This window comes from Natator depressus, chromosome 1 (assembly GCF_965152275.1).
Source record: "Natator depressus isolate rNatDep1 chromosome 1, rNatDep2.hap1, whole genome shotgun sequence".
Taxonomy (NCBI): Eukaryota; Metazoa; Chordata; order Testudines; family Cheloniidae; genus Natator; species Natator depressus.
In genome coordinates, this window is record NC_134234.1 from 341,993,788 (window position 1) to 342,011,035 (window position 17,248).

At 45.6% G+C, this 17,248-nt stretch overlaps 1 protein-coding gene across 1 annotated transcript in view; it reads left to right on the forward strand.

Moving 5' to 3' along the window:
- The window catches only part of FBH1 (F-box DNA helicase 1), a 47,217-nt gene extending 30,313 nt beyond the window's left edge, over positions 1-16,904 (forward strand). Inside the window, exons 16-21 of the mRNA XM_074942719.1 lie at positions 5,797-5,872; positions 9,448-9,645; positions 10,485-10,610; positions 11,381-11,487; positions 12,513-12,644; positions 14,261-16,904. Of these exons, the coding sequence (XP_074798820.1) occupies positions 5,797-5,872; positions 9,448-9,645; positions 10,485-10,610; positions 11,381-11,487; positions 12,513-12,644; positions 14,261-14,431 (810 nt within the window). The 3' untranslated portion in view covers positions 14,432-16,904. The remainder of the gene's footprint in view (positions 1-5,796; positions 5,873-9,447; positions 9,646-10,484; positions 10,611-11,380; positions 11,488-12,512; positions 12,645-14,260) is intronic.
- The last annotated feature ends 344 nt before the right edge of the window (positions 16,905-17,248 follow it).

Consider the following 17,248-nt stretch of genomic DNA (forward strand, 5'->3'; position numbering starts at 1 on the left):
GTCTTCCGACAGTGGCCAATACCAGGTGCCCCAGAGGGAATGAACAGAACGGGGAATCATCAAGTGATCCATCCCCTGTTGCCCATTCCCAGCTTCTGGCAAACAGAGGCTAGGGACACCGTCCCTGCCCATCCTGGGTAAGAGCCATTCATGCACCTATCCTCCATGAACGTATCGAATTCTTTTTTGAACATAGCGTATGATCTTGTTAAGTCACGAAGCAAAGTAATTCATGGTGAGAGCAGCTGCTCACTCGCTAATGGGAAAAGGGTATTATAGTGGATTAAGGTGAAGCGGTGAATATTCCCTTCTGTAGTGACACCTAATTTTCAGTTATACTTCTGTGAAGGAGGTAGTATCAAATCTAACTCTTAATTCCCAAGCTTCTCTAGGTGTACGTTGGTCTTTAAAAGTTATTGGTGCATATCAGTGCACTCAGCATTGGCCTAAGTCCGCTGCTATTGAAGTCCGTGGTAAAGCTCCGATTGACTTCCGTGAAAGCAGAGTTAAGCCAGCACCAAATGCTTTGACTTAGTTCTTGTGGTTTCAGTTAACTTTCTTAATAGTCAAATTGTCAACACAGGAGCCTAGTGGCTTTCATCTGTTGAGCATTTTGTAAAACCCGGAAAAAATGTTCATCATCATAACCCAACTGGACAGGTGCAAGTAGTATCGACAAGGTGTTTGATTTTTGGCATTTTATCTCTCTGTAGAATTTTTTTCAGGTCTGCAGATAAAGAGGACTAGAAAGTTTTGGGAGTCATGGTTTCCAAATTCATACCAAATTGCATCTGCAAAAAATGTGTGCGCACTTGTAGTACGAGCATAAACATTTATTCGTGTTTCTGCCTGCTCAAATTTTGCAGATGCACTTTAAGAATAATACTTCACACTTGAATAGCACAATCCTTTTGAAGCGCTCAAAGTGTTTTACAAAGAGTTATGAATTAAGGCCCTCCAATCCCTGTGCAAAATGGGGGAGTTATTTGCGTTGTACCAGTGGGGAACTGGAGGCACAAAGAGGTTAAGTCACCTGCCCAGGTCACTCAACAAGTCTGTGGAAGAACCAGGAATAGGACTCTGATCTTTTGAATTTCAATCCTGTGCTGTAAGCACTAGACCATTTTGCCCTCCCTTTAGTCATGAAGCTGTAAACTAAAGCTGAAGAAAAATTGGAATCTCCAGGCTGTGGGAAATTCTGATGTGTCACTATTTTTGCATCCTGAGTTGGACTGAAAAGCCCCAAAATTTCCTGAAACGAAAAACTAAAAAAAATAAAATAAAATAATCTTGATTTGGAAATGAGGAAATGTTTTGTTTTGACACTTCTTGGAATTTTAAATGAAACGTTTCATCATTATCAAAACTAATGTTTCATTTTGGTTTGTTGAACCAAATTGCAACATCAAACTGCAGTTCCCTTTAGTGCCCCGCTGTCTCATGGGAATTGTAGTTCCAGTGTCTCATGGCCTTGTTCTTCCCTATTAGCTGGGCTCCCTGGCTAGACTACATCTCCCATGGTGCCCCATGGTCCTGTGACTGTCATAGAATATCAGGGTTGGAAGGGACCTCAGGAGGTCATCTAGTCCAACCCCCTGCTCAAAGCAGGACCAATCCCCGACTAAATCATCCCAGCCAGGGCTTTGTCAAGCCTGACCTTAAAAACTTCTAGGGAAGGAGATTCCACCACCTCCCTAGGTAACGCATTCCAGTGTTTCACCACCCTCATAGTGAAAAAGTTTTTCCTAATATCCAACCTAAATCTCCCCCACTGCAACTTGAGACCATTACTCCTTGTTCTGTCATCTGCTACCACTGAGAACAGTCTAGATCCATCCTCTTTGGAACCCCCTTTCAGGTAGTTGAAAGCAGCTATCAAAACCCCCCTCATTCTTCTCTTCTGAAGACTAAACATCCCCAGTTCCCTCAGCCTCTCCTCATAAGTCATGTGTTCCAGTCCCCTAATCATTTTTGTTGCCCTCCGCTGGACTCTTTCCAATTTTTCCACATCCTTCTTGTAGTGTGGGGCCCAAAACTGGACACAGTACTCCAGATGAGGCCTCACCAATGTCGAATAGAGGGGAACGATCACGTCCCTCGATCTGCTGGCAATGCCCCTACTTATACACCCCAAAATGCCATTGGCCTTCTTGGCAACAAGGGCACACTGTTGACTCATATCCAGCTTCTCGTCCAGTGTAACCCCTAGGTCCTTTTCTGCAGAACTGCTGCCAAGCCATTCGGTCCCTAGTCTGTAGCAGTGCATTGGATTCTTCCGTCCTAAGTGCAGGACTCTGCACTTGTCCTTGTTGAACCTCATCAGATTTCTTTTGGCCCAATCCTCCAATTTGTCTAGGTCCCTCTGTATCCTATCCCTTCCCTCCAGCGTATCTACCACTCCTCCCAGTTTAGTGTCATCTGCAAACTTGCTGAGGGTGCAATCCACACCATCCTCCAGATCATTTATGAAGATATTGAACAAAACCGGCCCCAGGGCCGACCCCTGGGGCACTCCACTTGATACCGGCTGCCAACTAGACATGGAGCCATTGATCACTACCCGTTGAGCCAGCTTTCTATCCACCTTATAGTCCATTCATCCAGCCCATACTTCTTTATCTTGCTGGCAAGAATACTGTGGGAGACCATGTCAAAAGCTTTGCTAAAGTCAAGGAACAACACGTCCACTGCTTTCCCTTCATCCACAGAGCCAGTTATCTCGTCATGGAAGGCAATTAGATTAGTCAGGCATGACTTGCCCTTGGTGAATCCATGTTGACTGTTCCTGATCACTTTCCTCTCCTCTAAGTGCTTCAGGATTGATTCCTTGAGGACCTGCTCCATGATTTTTCCAGGGACTGAGGTGAGGCTGACTGGCCTGTAGTTCCCAGGATCCTCCTCCTTCCCTTTTTTAAAGATGGGCACTACATTAGCCTTTTTCCAGTCATCTGGGACCTCCCCCGATCACCATGAGTTTTCAAAGATAATGGCCAATGGCTCTGCAATCACATCCGCCAACTCCTTAAGCACTCTCGGATGCAGCGCATCCGGCCCCATGGACTTGTGCTCATCCAGCTTTTCTAAATAGTCCAGAACCACTTCTTTCTCCACAGAGGGCTGGTCACCTCCTCCCCATGCTGTGCTGCCCAGTGCAGTAGTCTGGGAGCTGACCTTGTTCGTGAAGACAGAGGCAGAAAAAGCATTAGCTTTTTCCACATCCTCTGTCACTAGGTTGCCTCCCCCATTCAGTAAAGGGCCCACACTTTCTGTGACTTTCTTCTTGTTGCTAACATACCTGAAGAAACCCTTCTTGTTACTCTTTACATCTCTTGCTAGCTGTAACTCCAGGTGTGATTTGGCCTTCCTGATTTCACTCCTGCAAGCCCGAGCAATATCTTTATACTCATCCCTGGTCATTTGTCCAATCTTCCACTTCTTGTAAGCTTCTTTTTTGTATTTAAGATCAGCAAGGATTTCATTGTTAAGCCAAGCTGGTCGCCTGCCATATTTACTATTCTTTCTACACATCGGGATGGTTTGTCCCTGTAACCTCAATAAGGATTCTTTAAAATACAGCCAGCTCTCCTGGACTCCTTTCCCCCTCATGTAATTCTCCCAGGGGATCTTGCCCATCAGTTCCCTGAGGGAGTCAAAGTCTGCTCTTCTGAAGTCCAGGGTCTGTATTCTGCTGCTTTCCTTTCTTCCTTGTGTCAGGATCCTGAACTCGACCATCTCATGGTCACTGCCTCCCAGGTTCCTCTCCACTTTTGCTTCCCCTACCAATTCTTCCCGGTTTGTGAGCAGCAGGTCAAGAAGAGCTCTGCCCCTAGTTGGTTCCTCCAGCACTTGCACCAGGAAATTGTCCCCTACATTTTCCAAAAACTTCCTGGATTGCCTGTGCACCGCTGTATTGCTCTCCCAGCAGATATCAAGATGATTGAAGTCTCCCATGGGAGCCAGGGCCTGCGATCTTTTAACTTCTGCGAGTTGCCAGAAGAAAGCCTCATCCACCTCATCCCCCTGGTCTGGTGGTCTGTAGTAGACTCCCACCACGACATCACCCTTGTTGCTCACGCTTCTAAACTTAATCCAGAGACTCTCAGGTTTTTCTGCAGTTTCATACTTGAGCTCTGAGCAGTCATACTGCTCTCTTACATACAGTGCAACTCCCCCACCTTTTCTGCCCTGCCTGTCCTTCCTGAACAGCTTATATCCATCCATGACAGTACTCCAGTCATGTGAGTTATCCCACCAAGTCTCTGTTATTCCAATCACATCCTAATTCCTTGACTGTGCCAGGACTTCCAATTCTCCCTGCTTGTTTCCCAGGCTTCATGCATTTGTATATAGGCACTTGAGGTAACCTGCTGATCACCCCTCTTTCTCAGTATGAGGCAGGAGCCCTCCCTCTCACGCGCTCCTGCTCGTGCCTCCTCCTGGTATCCCGCTTCCCCACTTACCTCAGGGCTTTGGTCTCCTTCCCCCGGTGAACCTAGCTTAAAGCCCTCCTCACTAGATTAGCCAGCCTGCTTGCGAAGATGCTCTTCCCTCTCTTCGTTAGGTGGAGCCCGTCTCTGCCTAGCACTCCTTCTCGGAACAGCATCCCATGGTCAAAGAATCCAAAGCCTTCTCTCCGACACCACCTGCGTAGCCATTCGTTGACTTCCCCGATTCGACGGTCTCTACCCAGGCCTTTTCCTTCCACGGGGAGGATGGACGAGAACACCACTTGCACCTCAAACTCCTTTATCCTTCTTCCCAGAGCCACGTAGTCTGCAGTGATCCGCTCAAGGTCATTCTTGGCAGTATCATTGGTGCCCACGTGAAGAAGCAGGAAGGGGTAGCATCCGAGGGCTTGATGAGTCTCGGCAGTCTCTCTGTCACATCGTGAATCTTAGCTCCTGGCAAGCAGCAGACTTCTCGGTTTTCCCAGTCGGGGCGGCAGATAGATGACTCAGTCCCCCTGGGGAGAGAGTCCCCGACCACCACCACCCGCCTCCTTCTCTTGGGAGCGGTGGTTGTGGAACCCCCAACCCTAGGACAGTGCATCCCACGCCTTCCAATCGGCTGAGTCTCCTTCTGCTCCCTTCCCTCATGATGTCACGATGCATCCCACAGCTCAGAGGGGACAGCATGTGGTGCATCATGGGAGATGAAGTCCAGCCATGGAGCCAAGGCTATATGGGAGAATTGAGTCATGAAGCACCCAGAACTACAACTTCCATGGAGCAAACTAGAGGAAATGCAATTTAATGTCAAACTGACTTGAAATGAAACATTTTGGTTCAGTTCAACAAACAGAAATATTTCTATTTGAACTGAAAATTGTTGGAAAATGAAAATTTTACTGCAAAATTGACGTTTTCCCAAGGAAAGTTTTTTATTTTGTTGTTTTTAATTGAAACTGCATTTTCTTGAAAAATCATTTCGATTAAAAAATTCCCAACCAGTTCTAATGCAGACTAATCCACAAAATACATTCCTGGCCACAAAACATGATGACCAGCTGGGATTTTGTTTTCCATTGCTCATTCTGTGTGTTTTTGGTTGGTTGCTATGTGTCATCTGGGATCATTCACTAGTTTTAGGCTAGATTATTTATTTCTAGCTTCATATTGATCATGCATACTATAGTGTGCATTTTAGGAATATAGCTTCACCTTTGAGTCTTTTGAGTTGTTTTTCCTATTTGCATGCTAGTGAATCTGATACATTTTGGCAGGAAACTAGCTCATTTGTAAACTTTAAGTATAACCTTCAATTAGGTCAATTTTAAGAAAATCTTTATCTGTTTAGGGGCCTAAAAATTTTGGACTAGACAAAATTCATGATATTTGGAAACTCCTTCAACCTGAAGAGGCTCGTGTGAGATGTGAGTATGTTCTCCTGTCTTCTTCCCCAGAAGTTATGTACCATGATGTTAACTTTTCTAGCTTCTACCATATCTCCAACTGCCCCAGCTGGTACATGTAAACCTCTTTCACTTCAGTGTGAGTGGGGATCATGTTGGTTGTTCATCTTCTGGGTGATTTGTGCCTTGCTGATTGTGTGACGGGAACGGTTATCGGTGATGGTTATTTCTGTGTTTCTACTGGTGCATTGGAAATATGGACTCTGACGTCATAAGAACAGCTTACACTTCCAGATCCTGTCCTCTGAGATTCTTGGTCTCATCTAGAAAAGTCCAGTAAACTATGTTTTATCTCTGTCCTTTCCATTTCTTTGACATAAAATGGAGGTAGGTATTAGACATTTTGCACGCTGGTGAACACCTTTTATTTAGTTTTAGGGTGTCATTTAGAAGAACATTGTCCAATTCACTTAAAAAAAAAAAACAAAAAAACAAAAGCACAACAAACTACCTGTACCTTGGACCTAATCTACAGTGTTGAAGCTTTGTTTGTTGATGTTAGGTGGAGCCCAGGAGCAAATCCGGGGTTGTAATGGAAACTTAGTTGCAGCCTTCAACATGGGAGTGACTTTAGAATATGAGCCATTAGGAGAAGTGCCTTCGAGCAAGAACATAACCTCTATGTGATTGGGTTAAACTGCATGGATCTTGGCTGTCTGTCAGTTAAAAATGTGATTTGTCCCACTCTAAATTCAGTCATTGAGTTCAAGGGCAGAAGGGACCATCGTGATCAGCTACTCTGACCTCCTGTGTAACACAAGCCATAGAACTTCCACAGAAGAGTTCCTACAGCAGATCTTGTGTAGAAGAACATCCAATATTGATTTTAAAAATTGGCAGTGTTGGAGAATCCACCATATCCCTTGGTAGATTGCTCCACTGGTTATTTACCCTCATTGTTAAAAATTCATGCCTTATTTCCAGTCTCAATTTGTGGAGCATCAACTTCCAGCCATTGGATCTTGTTATACCTTTCTCTGCTAGATTGAAGAGCCCATTATTAAATATTTGTTCCCCATGTAGATGCTTACACTGTAATCAAGTCACCCCTTACCCTTCTTTTTGTTCAGCTAAATAGACTCAAGGAGCTCAATCTGTATATAACACACATTTTCTATTACTTTAATCATTCTCATGACTCTTCTTTGAGCCCTCTCCAATTTATCAGCATCCTTCTAGAATTGTGGACACTGGAACTGGACACTATATTCCAGCAGCAGTTGTATCAGTGCCAAATTCAGAGATAAAATAACCTCTCTACTCCTAGTTGAGATTCCCCTGTTTATGCATCTCAGGATTGCATTAGCTCTTTTGGACACAGCATCACACTGGGAGCTCATGTTCAGTGATTATCCACCACAACCCCCAAATCTTTTTTTGGAGTCATTGCTTCCCCAGATAGAATCCCCGATCCTGTAATTATGGCTGACATTTTTTGTTCCTACATGTATACGTTTAGCCATATTAAAATGCATATTGTTCAAAGCGTAGGGCCAAAAACTGATCCCTCTGGGAACCCACTCTGGAAACACTGATGATTCCCCATTTACAATTACATTTTGAGACCTATCAGCTAGCCGGTTTTTAATCCATTTAATGTGTGTCATGTTAATTTTATATCCTTCTAATTTTTTAATCAAAAAGTCAAGTCAAAGTATTACATCAACACTGTTACCTTTATCAACCAAACTTGTAGTCTCATAAAAATAAGATATCAAGTTACTTTGACAGGATCTGTTTTCTATAAACCCATGTTGAGTTGCATTAATTACGTTGCCCTCCTTTAATTCTTTATTAATGGAGTCCCAAATCAGCTGCTCCATATCTGGTTTGGGATAGATGTCAGGCTGACAGGTCTATAATTACCAGGGTCATCCTGTTTACTTTTTTTAAAAATTGGCACAACGTTCGCTTTCTACCAGCCTTCTAGAACTTCCCCAGTGCGCCAAGATTTATTGAAAATGAAGATTAGCAGTCTAATGAGCTCCTCAGCCAGCTCTTGTGACACTCACAGATGCATGTTGCCTGGTCCTGCTGATATTAAAATATCTGACTTTAATAGTTGCTGTTTAACATCCTACTGAGATACTAATGGAATGGAAAGAGTGTTATCACCATATGATAAAACTATCTAATCTGTTTTATCCCCAAATACAGAACAGAAATATTTATTGAACCCTTCTGCCTTTCCTGCATTCTTATTGATAATTCTATCATTTCCATTTAGTAATAGACCAGGACCGTTGTTCTGTTTTTTCATAATATAGTTAAGGACAGTAAGAAGACGGGTTTTTTTTAACTCTCTGCTGGCCATCGACTTCTACTTATGTTCCTTTGCTTCCCTTATCAATTTTCTGCAATTCCTAGCTTCTGATTTATGTTCATTAATATCAACTTTCTCTTTCTTCCTTTAAGTTATGTTGTTTGTTTATTTTTATAACTGCTTTCCCCTCTAAACCAGGTTGTTGTTTTTTTTAAATGGCACAGCCTTGTGTCTTATTTGGCATCTAATAAGGTGTTCTTAAACGAGTCCCAATTATCATTCATATTTTTCTGATTGAATTCTTCCTTCCAGTTGATCTGGTTCAAAATAAGAAAAGGAATACTTGTGGCACCTTAGAGACTAACCAATTTATTTGAGCATAAGCTTTCGTGAGCTACAGCTCACTTCATCGGATGCAAGTAAGCTGTAGCTCATGAAAGCTTATGCTCAAATAAATTGGTTAGTCTCTAAGGTGCCACAAGTACTCCTTTTCTTTTTGCGAATACAGACTAACATGGCTGCTACTCTGGTTCAAAATAGTTTGCACATTATAAATATGATCAAGTCATATCAGTTGTACCTATGCTACCATTAACTTTTAGTTCTGTGATTTGTGTGTTAGGACAAGGTCTAAATAAAGATTTCCCCCATGTTGGCAGTGCTTTTTGAGTTAGGAAATTGTCATCTATAATGTTTAGAAATTCCAAGAATATTTTAGCACTGGCAGCATGAGACCTCCAGCATATGTCACTCAAATTTAAATCTCCCATGATCACTCAGCTTTTTTTCCTATTCTTTATAGATAGGTGCGCTAGGAGGCGGTCATCCTGTTTCCTGGAGTGATCTGGTGGTCTGTAGCTGACACCAACTAATACCACATCTTGTGCTTTGTCTGTTAGGACATTGATCCGTAAGCATTCCAGATCACTTAGGCTTTTGGGGACACTTGCTACTGCTAATCATACTTACCTCTTATATAGAGCTTTGCATCGGTACAACTCAAGTGCTTTACAAAGGAGGTCAGTATCATCATCCCCATTTTACAGATGGAGAAGCTGAGGCACGGAGAGGTGAAGTGACTTGCCCAAACTCACCTAGCAGGCCAGGGTTGGAGCTGGGAATAGAACCCAAGTCTCCTGAGTCCTAGTCCAGTGCTCGCCCCACTAGACCATGTTACCTCTGCTACTCTCTAGCTCCATTTCATTTGAAGTTAAAAATGTGACCATTGGTGCCTTTCTTGTGTATTGACATTATCCAATGCACTTCTCGCTAGTGAAACTTCAAATTGACGACCACTTTATCAAGAAGTGGGTTGAGAAGGATGGCTTCCAGGGTTTAAAGAACTATGCAGCCAAAACTGAAGACAGGGAGCTGGAGGTGAAGATCACAATAGTGGAGAAATACAATGTCCGCATTCCCGAGCTGGTGGCGAGGATAAAGAACAGTCATGTATCAACTATAGCATTTGCAGGTAAAGCAAAACGCACCTCCCCCCCGGCTCCGAGAAGGAAATTGGTTCTCCTTTTTCAATCCAACCCCACTTCCCCCTGCCCCTCAGAAATAGTGCACTTGGTCCAAGATGGTCTTGCGCCCAGGAAGGAATGAGACAACTCCTTCTGGGACATTCCTGGGGTTGTAGTAGAATGATTTTTCCACTGGAGCACTGATAAGTGAGGTTCTGCTGGAGCTGAATGAGGATTCAGTCAGTATTTCCTGGCATGTAGCCGTCTGACCCAATGCCTTATCTTATCCTGCCTATTAAAATTCACATTCAATACATCTCCTGGGTACTGGCTTAAATTTGCAGTGATTTCTGGCAGAATAATGGTGGACTATCAAAAAACAACAAACCATTCTTCTTTAAGTTCATGTCTGTACTGGGGTGTGAGGTAGCTGGGCATTTTCTTGGGGGGCCAGTCCTGGTTAATGGGCTAGTGGATTAGTGCAGGACAGGAGCTCTGGTCTGGGTGTTTCTCTCTCTCTCTGCTTTGCTTTGCTTTGCTTCCAGTTTGCAGTGTTATTGTAGCTGTCTTGGTCCCAGGATATTAGCAAGACAAGGTAAGTGAGGTAATATATTTTATTAGACTAACAGCAGTTGGTCCAGTAAGAGATATTACTTCCCCCACCCTGTCTGGCTTCCAGTTCACATTTAAAAGCAAGTGAAACTATAAATGCAGAACATAGTAAATTAATCTGTACATAGTGTTCAGTAAATAACAAGATATAAAAACAGCAATACAGATATATTGGCTGATATCTTCCCCTTCTCTCTCTCCCCCCCCTTCCCCCCCCGCAATCTGGTGGTTCTAGATTACGTGATAGGCACCGTGCACAAAGCCAAAGGCCTGGAGTTTGATACTGTGCTGGTTGCCGATGATTTTGTGAAAGTCCCTTGTGCCAGGCATAATCTCCAGAGGCTGCCTCAGTTTATCGCCGGTAAGGGTGATCCTTTATACTGGAACCATTCTTTTCCCTAAAGGGAAAGGTGATGCACAGGATGGGCCATTGGCACCACCCCATCAGTCAGCACTCTTTGGAGGTAGGCTTGGGGTGGTCTCTGGCTGTACCTAGCAATGTCCTCTCTCAAGCTTGCTGTCATTTACTGACTTCTCACTTGGGGTGCAGTTCCTTTGTGTAAGTCTGTGCCTGGGAGATGGGCATGTCACTTAAGGGCAGGTTTCATCACTCAGGGAACACGCATTGTTCCTGCTTTGATCAGCAACAAATGTGTATGCTCCAAGGGGAGAGAATATTGGTTCTGTTTGCTGTCTCTGATGTCTCACACAAGTCCTGTCGTGGTTGTGTAACAAACACACAGCAGGGTACCATAGAATCATAGAATAGCAGGGTTGGAAGGGACCTTAGGAGGTCATCTAGTCCAACCTCCTGCTCAAAGCAGGACCAATCCCCAATTTTTGTCCCAGATCCCTAAATGGCCCCCTCAAGGATTGACCTCACAACCTTGGGTTTAGCAGGCCAATGCTCAAACCACTGAGCTATCCCTCCCCCCTAACCGTTATCTCCTTCGTAACAGAGACACCAACCATGTTTCTGTGACATACCCAGCTCTTGTCTTAAATTTTCATCCTGATTCAGCAGTGAATTAGAACTAGCTGAAATACCAGAACAAATTCCAAAGTTTTATCAATCAGTTATCTTGTAGCACTTATTTTTTTTCTGACTTCTTCTCTCTAATCTCTGCCTAGACATGTCTTCTGAAGATGAATGGAACTTGCTGTATGTTGCAGTGACACGTGCCAAAAAGCATCTGTTAATGACAAAGTCCCTAGAATACCTTTTGACTTTGGCTGGGGTGAGTTAAAGATGCCATGGCAAAGTGACCGGTGGGTACTGTAATTTGGATCTGTGAGCAGGGGGAGTGGGATGTTACCATAGGCGCCGACTTTTCAAAGTGCCGGGGGGTGCTCGACCCCCGGCTCTACCGCAGGCCCTGCCCCCACTCCACCCCTTCCCCCAAGGCCCCACTCCTGCCCCACCTCTTCCCACCCCTATCTCCCCCGAGTGCACCGCGTCCTTGCTCCTCCCCCCTCCGTCCCAGCTTCCCTGCACGCTGCGAAACAGCTGATTGCGGTGGGTGGGATGCACTGGGATGGAGGGGGAGGTGCTGATCTATGGGGTCCGCCGGCAGTCAGGAGGCACTGGGGGTGGGGTGGGGGAGCTGATAGGGGGGATGCCGGTGGGTGCTCAGCACTCACAATTTTCCCCCCACGGGTGCTCCAGCCCTGGAGCACCCATGGAGTCGGCACCTATGGAAGTTACAATGGGTCGTTGGCAAGTTAACAAGAAAACGATACATGTAACTTTTTGAGTGCTTGCTCCCCATAACATTTGTGCTAAAGTCTCTCGTGCTTGAGGGGTGTAGGAGGTCTGGTGATGGGATAGGAGCAGAGTAAAGGATGGTTAAGTTAAATTGTAAGGAGGGAAACTAAGATTCATATTGTTCCCTGAACAATGGGCTGAATTCTCCTCTGAGTGACACCAGTTTAGGTCCAGAGTATCTGAGGAGATATTTGGTTCTTAGCCTTCCCGTTTCCTGACCTTGTGGTTTTAAGTGCAGCCTCAGTGTTCAATGACGATTGCTTTTAGACTCGTATCTGACTGTAATACAGCATTGATTCTGCCTCTCTCCATTACCACAAGTGTGCGTGTTCCCTTTCCTGCGCGTCCAGCCCTCATAGTCTTGGTGCAGTTCCTTCCTTTGAAGTGTTTTTCTGTGGTTGGATTTTTTTAAGCCCTAACGTTGCAGATCATCCCCACTGCTCACAACATGTTCCGATGCCCTGAGTTCACAGCAAGCCTTGTTCTTTCCCTTGTCAGGAGTATTTCTTGCGGCCAGAGTTGACTAGCGAGGCCTTAAAGGAAGGGGCAATTCGTTGCTCTGTGTCACAGTGCCACAATGCTGTGCCTGCCGACTCGATTCTAACCATGAAGAAAGTGCCCCTCGCTTACGTGAGTCTCCTCTCCTCTCCTTTCTACTTGTCAGTTGTGTTTTGTGACCTTGGAGCCAATGAAATGTGCCAGGTTGATAGCCCTGGAGATGTCACTTACCAGCCTTTTAGCCATGGGTGGTGGGTGAACCATTGGCTTGGGGAGGCTAGCCCCCCAGCCCCACCCCTTCTGTGCCCACTGGAGCCCAGCCCCCACTGTGGTCGCTGACCCCTGCCCCAGGCTAGTGCCCCTAGTCCCAGAGCACCGGAGAGCCAGGCAACGTAGCCCCTGCTCCCTGTCCCCGGAGAGCTGGGCAGCATGGCCCCAGCCTCTCTGGGTGGTGCCACCCATTGCAACTCCCGGCCGGCTGGCCCCCCATTTCTGAAGGTGCCCCCCGGCCAAGCTGCCTGCCCCAGCTCTGAGCAGGCAGCACAGCCAGAGTGGACCCAGCCCCAGTGCTGGGCAGGTGGTGCGGCCCCAGCGCCAGGAGGACGGGCAGCGTGGCGCGGCCTTGAGGACGCAGCGCGGCCCCCAGCCTGCCCGTCCTCAAGCCCGTCCTGCCCCAGGGAACAGCAAACAGGATGGGGACTGGGGGTGGAACATGGGCAGGGGGACATCAGGCTGTTTGGGAAGGCAACACCTTCCCGTGCCTACAATACCCACCGCCCATGCTGTTAGCCATGAGCATAGAAGTAGCAGATGAGATCTACCTCTGCAGCCCGATCCTGAATGTCTACACTGCAATTAAACAGCCCCTTAGCCTGAGCCCTGCGAACCCGAGTCAGCTGGCATGGGCCAGCTGCGGGTTTTAAATTGCAGTGTAGACATACCCTAAAATTTAAAATGGGCTCGGTTTGTGCCAGTTGTAATTCTGGGGTGTTTTTCGTTGTGTGTGATGTAGACACCTACCTTCTAGACTTGGACCCACGACTTCCTTTCACATAGACTATGGTTGATAAACAGAATAATCTTGACCCCTACCAAACAGGGCTGGGTTTGAACCTTGAGGAGACATCTGTTATCTCAGTAGCATGGCCTTGGAGTTAAGGTGCTCCAGAGATCTTGGCTCAGTTCCCAGCTCTGCCAAAGACATGGTGCATGACTGTGGACAAGTCACTGCGGGACAGATCCTTATGTTGACGTCCATAGAGCAGCGCCAACTTAACACCAGCTGAGGAACTGGCTTGTGACTTCTCTGTGCCTCAGCTCGCCCTCTGTAAAACAGATAATTTGACTTCCCTCCTCAGGAAGGTGAGGAAGGAAAAACATTCACTGACCATGTTTGAGAGGTGCATGATACTCCTGTGATCGGAGCCATATAAGTACATAGTTATATACCTGACCCTTGAGCCCACCAGTCCTTACTCCACTGGATCACGCCCCGGTATAATGAAATTGCATGTATAAATTTTATTGCAGGCTGCTTTATAAGGGGTTTCTTTAGTGAGAAATAGGTGACAGATACAAAATACACTGGGTCTGAATCAACAGCAATGTCCCCAACTCCTATTTCATCCTGTGTCTGAGTTCAGTGTATACATTGGCCCAGTATGTCTGAGGGAGAGGAAGCAGAAACTCTGGATTTCCCAATCCTTCCCTTCTCCTTTTACAATTTCCTACTGGTCCTTTTCCCACAGAGCAATGGCACCAAAGACCAAGGTGGCTACCTGTGCCATGCTTGCGTGCAGCAGCGTCTCGGACCCTTGACACAGCTAACCATTTCCCCTGAGCTGGTCCTGACCATGGATGTCGTCGATGAAGCGTTAGAAATTCCAAGGCACCTTGCTGTCCTGCATGACCTGTTTTGAAAACAGGAAGGGGCTGTTTTTTATGTCCTAGATCTGGCTCTGAAGTGTTGGAAGTGAGGAGGTCTGTAGATAGCGTCTCTGATGTCCTTGGAGAAATGAGGTCGATGGTCCATGGACGAGCTCACCAAGAGAAGGACAGGATGAGAGCTGTTCATGAGGATGCTGTGAATAAGGCCTGGGGTTATCCCTCTATTACAAGAGGGTATCTTGGTCGATGTGTGTTCCAAGTGCCTGTCTGTTCCGTTTCATTGTACGAAACCCGGACTGCGTTACTTGTACAACAATCTTGTACAAAACTTGACAGATTTTCTTTCTGAACATTTGCACACTTGTCCCACATGTTGCCCCTCAGGGTGGCTAGTTTCTGCCAGTGGTGTGCATTCAGGTGGCTGGCTTTTATGATTGCCTCACCTCTTTGCAATATTTAAGCCCCATCCCAATGCATTCTGGTCATTGGTCAAACTGAGACGAACATGCAAAACTAAGGGAGATGATATAAAATGCTTTTACACTAATGAAAGAACTCATTCCTGGAGTTAATTTTCATAGGGCTAATCTCATCTCCGGGGAGGAATAGCTGACTTCCCATGCATCGAGTCGAGAACGTCTTTCTTTAACATGTAATCTGTGGGTGTTCCCCAGTCTCTCCATCACTGCCTCTTTCTCTCATCCTTGGTTCTCTCTTCCCTGTGCATCAATCTCTTCAACAAAACAAAATCAGTTCTTCAGTTAAACCTCAGGATGATGATCGTAGAGAACCAGAGTGTCTTGTGCTATGATCAAGTATGTAATAAAAACAGAAGCCTTTTTGTATTAAACAGTGGGTTTTTTTAATTGGAGAAAAAGCTGTTTTTGATTGTATTTATTTACTGAAGATCTCATTAGAGATAAAACCACAATATGTATTGCTTTAATGATGGTTTTAGCCCTGCATCTGGGGAAGCAAAACACAAGGTTATCCCTCCTAGGAACACACTTACTTCTGGGCTTTTACTCTACAATTGTCACAGCACCAAAGCATCCGACTTGACTGTACAATATTTATGACAATGATCAAAGGAGAAACATACCTCAGAAGGAGCCTGATCTTGGGCACCCTGTCTTATTTGTTCGTGTACCTTACAGGGTATATGCATTTCATGGGACACAGTTTCCGGTCAATTCAGTGTGAGCCAAAGCAATTTCTTATGCGAGCCCCGTGAAATCATGTAGTCGCTCTCCACCTAACCAGGACAAACGTGGATGATTCTAGATTAACTTCTTGTTTTCATCTGGTCCTAACTTGAGCAGAGATTGTCTGAAACTTTTCCATGTCCGGTCTCTGAGAGCATTTGATCTGGTTCCAATTGATACCATTATAGCAGGTTTGCCTTTGTTTCTGGAATACAATGTTCCTTATGGCAACACACTGCTTTCCCCCATTCTGACGTCCCAGAGAGAAGCGGAGAAGTCATTTAAGTGCTAAAATGACAGACTGGAGGTAGCGGCAAAGAGTCCTGTGGCACCTTATAGACTAACAGACGGAGCGTGAGCTTTCGTGGGTGAATACCCACTTCTTCAGATGCAGCTAGAGGTAGAGAGGAGTGGAACAGGGGAGAGCATGCAAGGAACCACCGGACAACACACAGGTGCATTCTCATTGCCATTTTGCAACATACTTTCCCCACCCCCAGTTGCTTTTAGGAATTATCTGTAAAAATCCTTTGCCTTTCATAAGAGGGCAGATCTCTAATGGGGTGATTACATCCTGCCACCTTTAAATTCCCCCTGCAGCTTCAGTTTACAAAAAGTATCCCTTGCTCCCAGGTCTGTACGGCCGTGTAACAGTGCTGTGTATTGATCAAACAGCTGCTGCTTCCGGCAGCTCTGTCCCAGCGAGGGATGAAGTGATCTCTGGGCCAGTCTACGCTACCATGCTACATCAGCGCAGCTATAGCGCGTCTGGTGAAGACGTGCTATGCCGACGGGAGAGCGGTCTCCCACTGGCATAATTACTCCACTTCCGAGTTAGGTCCACAGGAGAGCGTCTCCCACTGACATAGTGGACAGCGCTTTTAAGACGATGTAACTTACGTCACTCGGGGGGGGTGGTCTTTTTCACACCCCTGAGTGACGTAAGTTACAGCAATTTAAGCAGTTGTGTAGACCAGCCCTGTATCTAGCTGGTATCTCAGTCAGCTACATTTGTAAAACACCAGGGGCCCCTTCAGAGGGAAAGGCCCTAGGGAAGCACAGGGTCATTAGCATGTATGTGACCGCATCTGTCGTTTTCAACAAGGGAACGCCTACCTGACCCACCTGGTTTCCAGCCCAGTTTTCTATGTGATGAGCTGTGAGGCCCCATCCAGTGGCATCTCGAAGTAATTTAAGTGCATGTTAATTTCTAGATGAGCTTATAAAGGAACTCTTGACTGCGGTGCATAGATAACCCATCACTAGATTTCAGAGTAGCAGCCGTATTAGTCTGTATCCGCAAAAAGAAAAGGAGGACTTGTGGCACCTTAGAGACTAACAAATTTATTTGAGCATAAGCTTTCGTGAGCTACAGCTCACTTCATCGACTGCATTCAGTGGAAAATACAGTGGGGAGATTTTATATACACAGAGAACATGAAACAGTGGGTGTAACCATACAGACTGTAACAAGAGTGATCAGGTAAGGTGAGCTATTACCATCAGGAGAGAAAAAAACAACAAAAGCTTTTGTAGTGATAATCAAGGTGGGCCATTTCCAGCAGTTAACAAGAACATCTGAGGAACAGTGGGGGGTGGAGGGGGGAAATAAACATGGGGAAATAGTTTTACTTTGGGTAATGA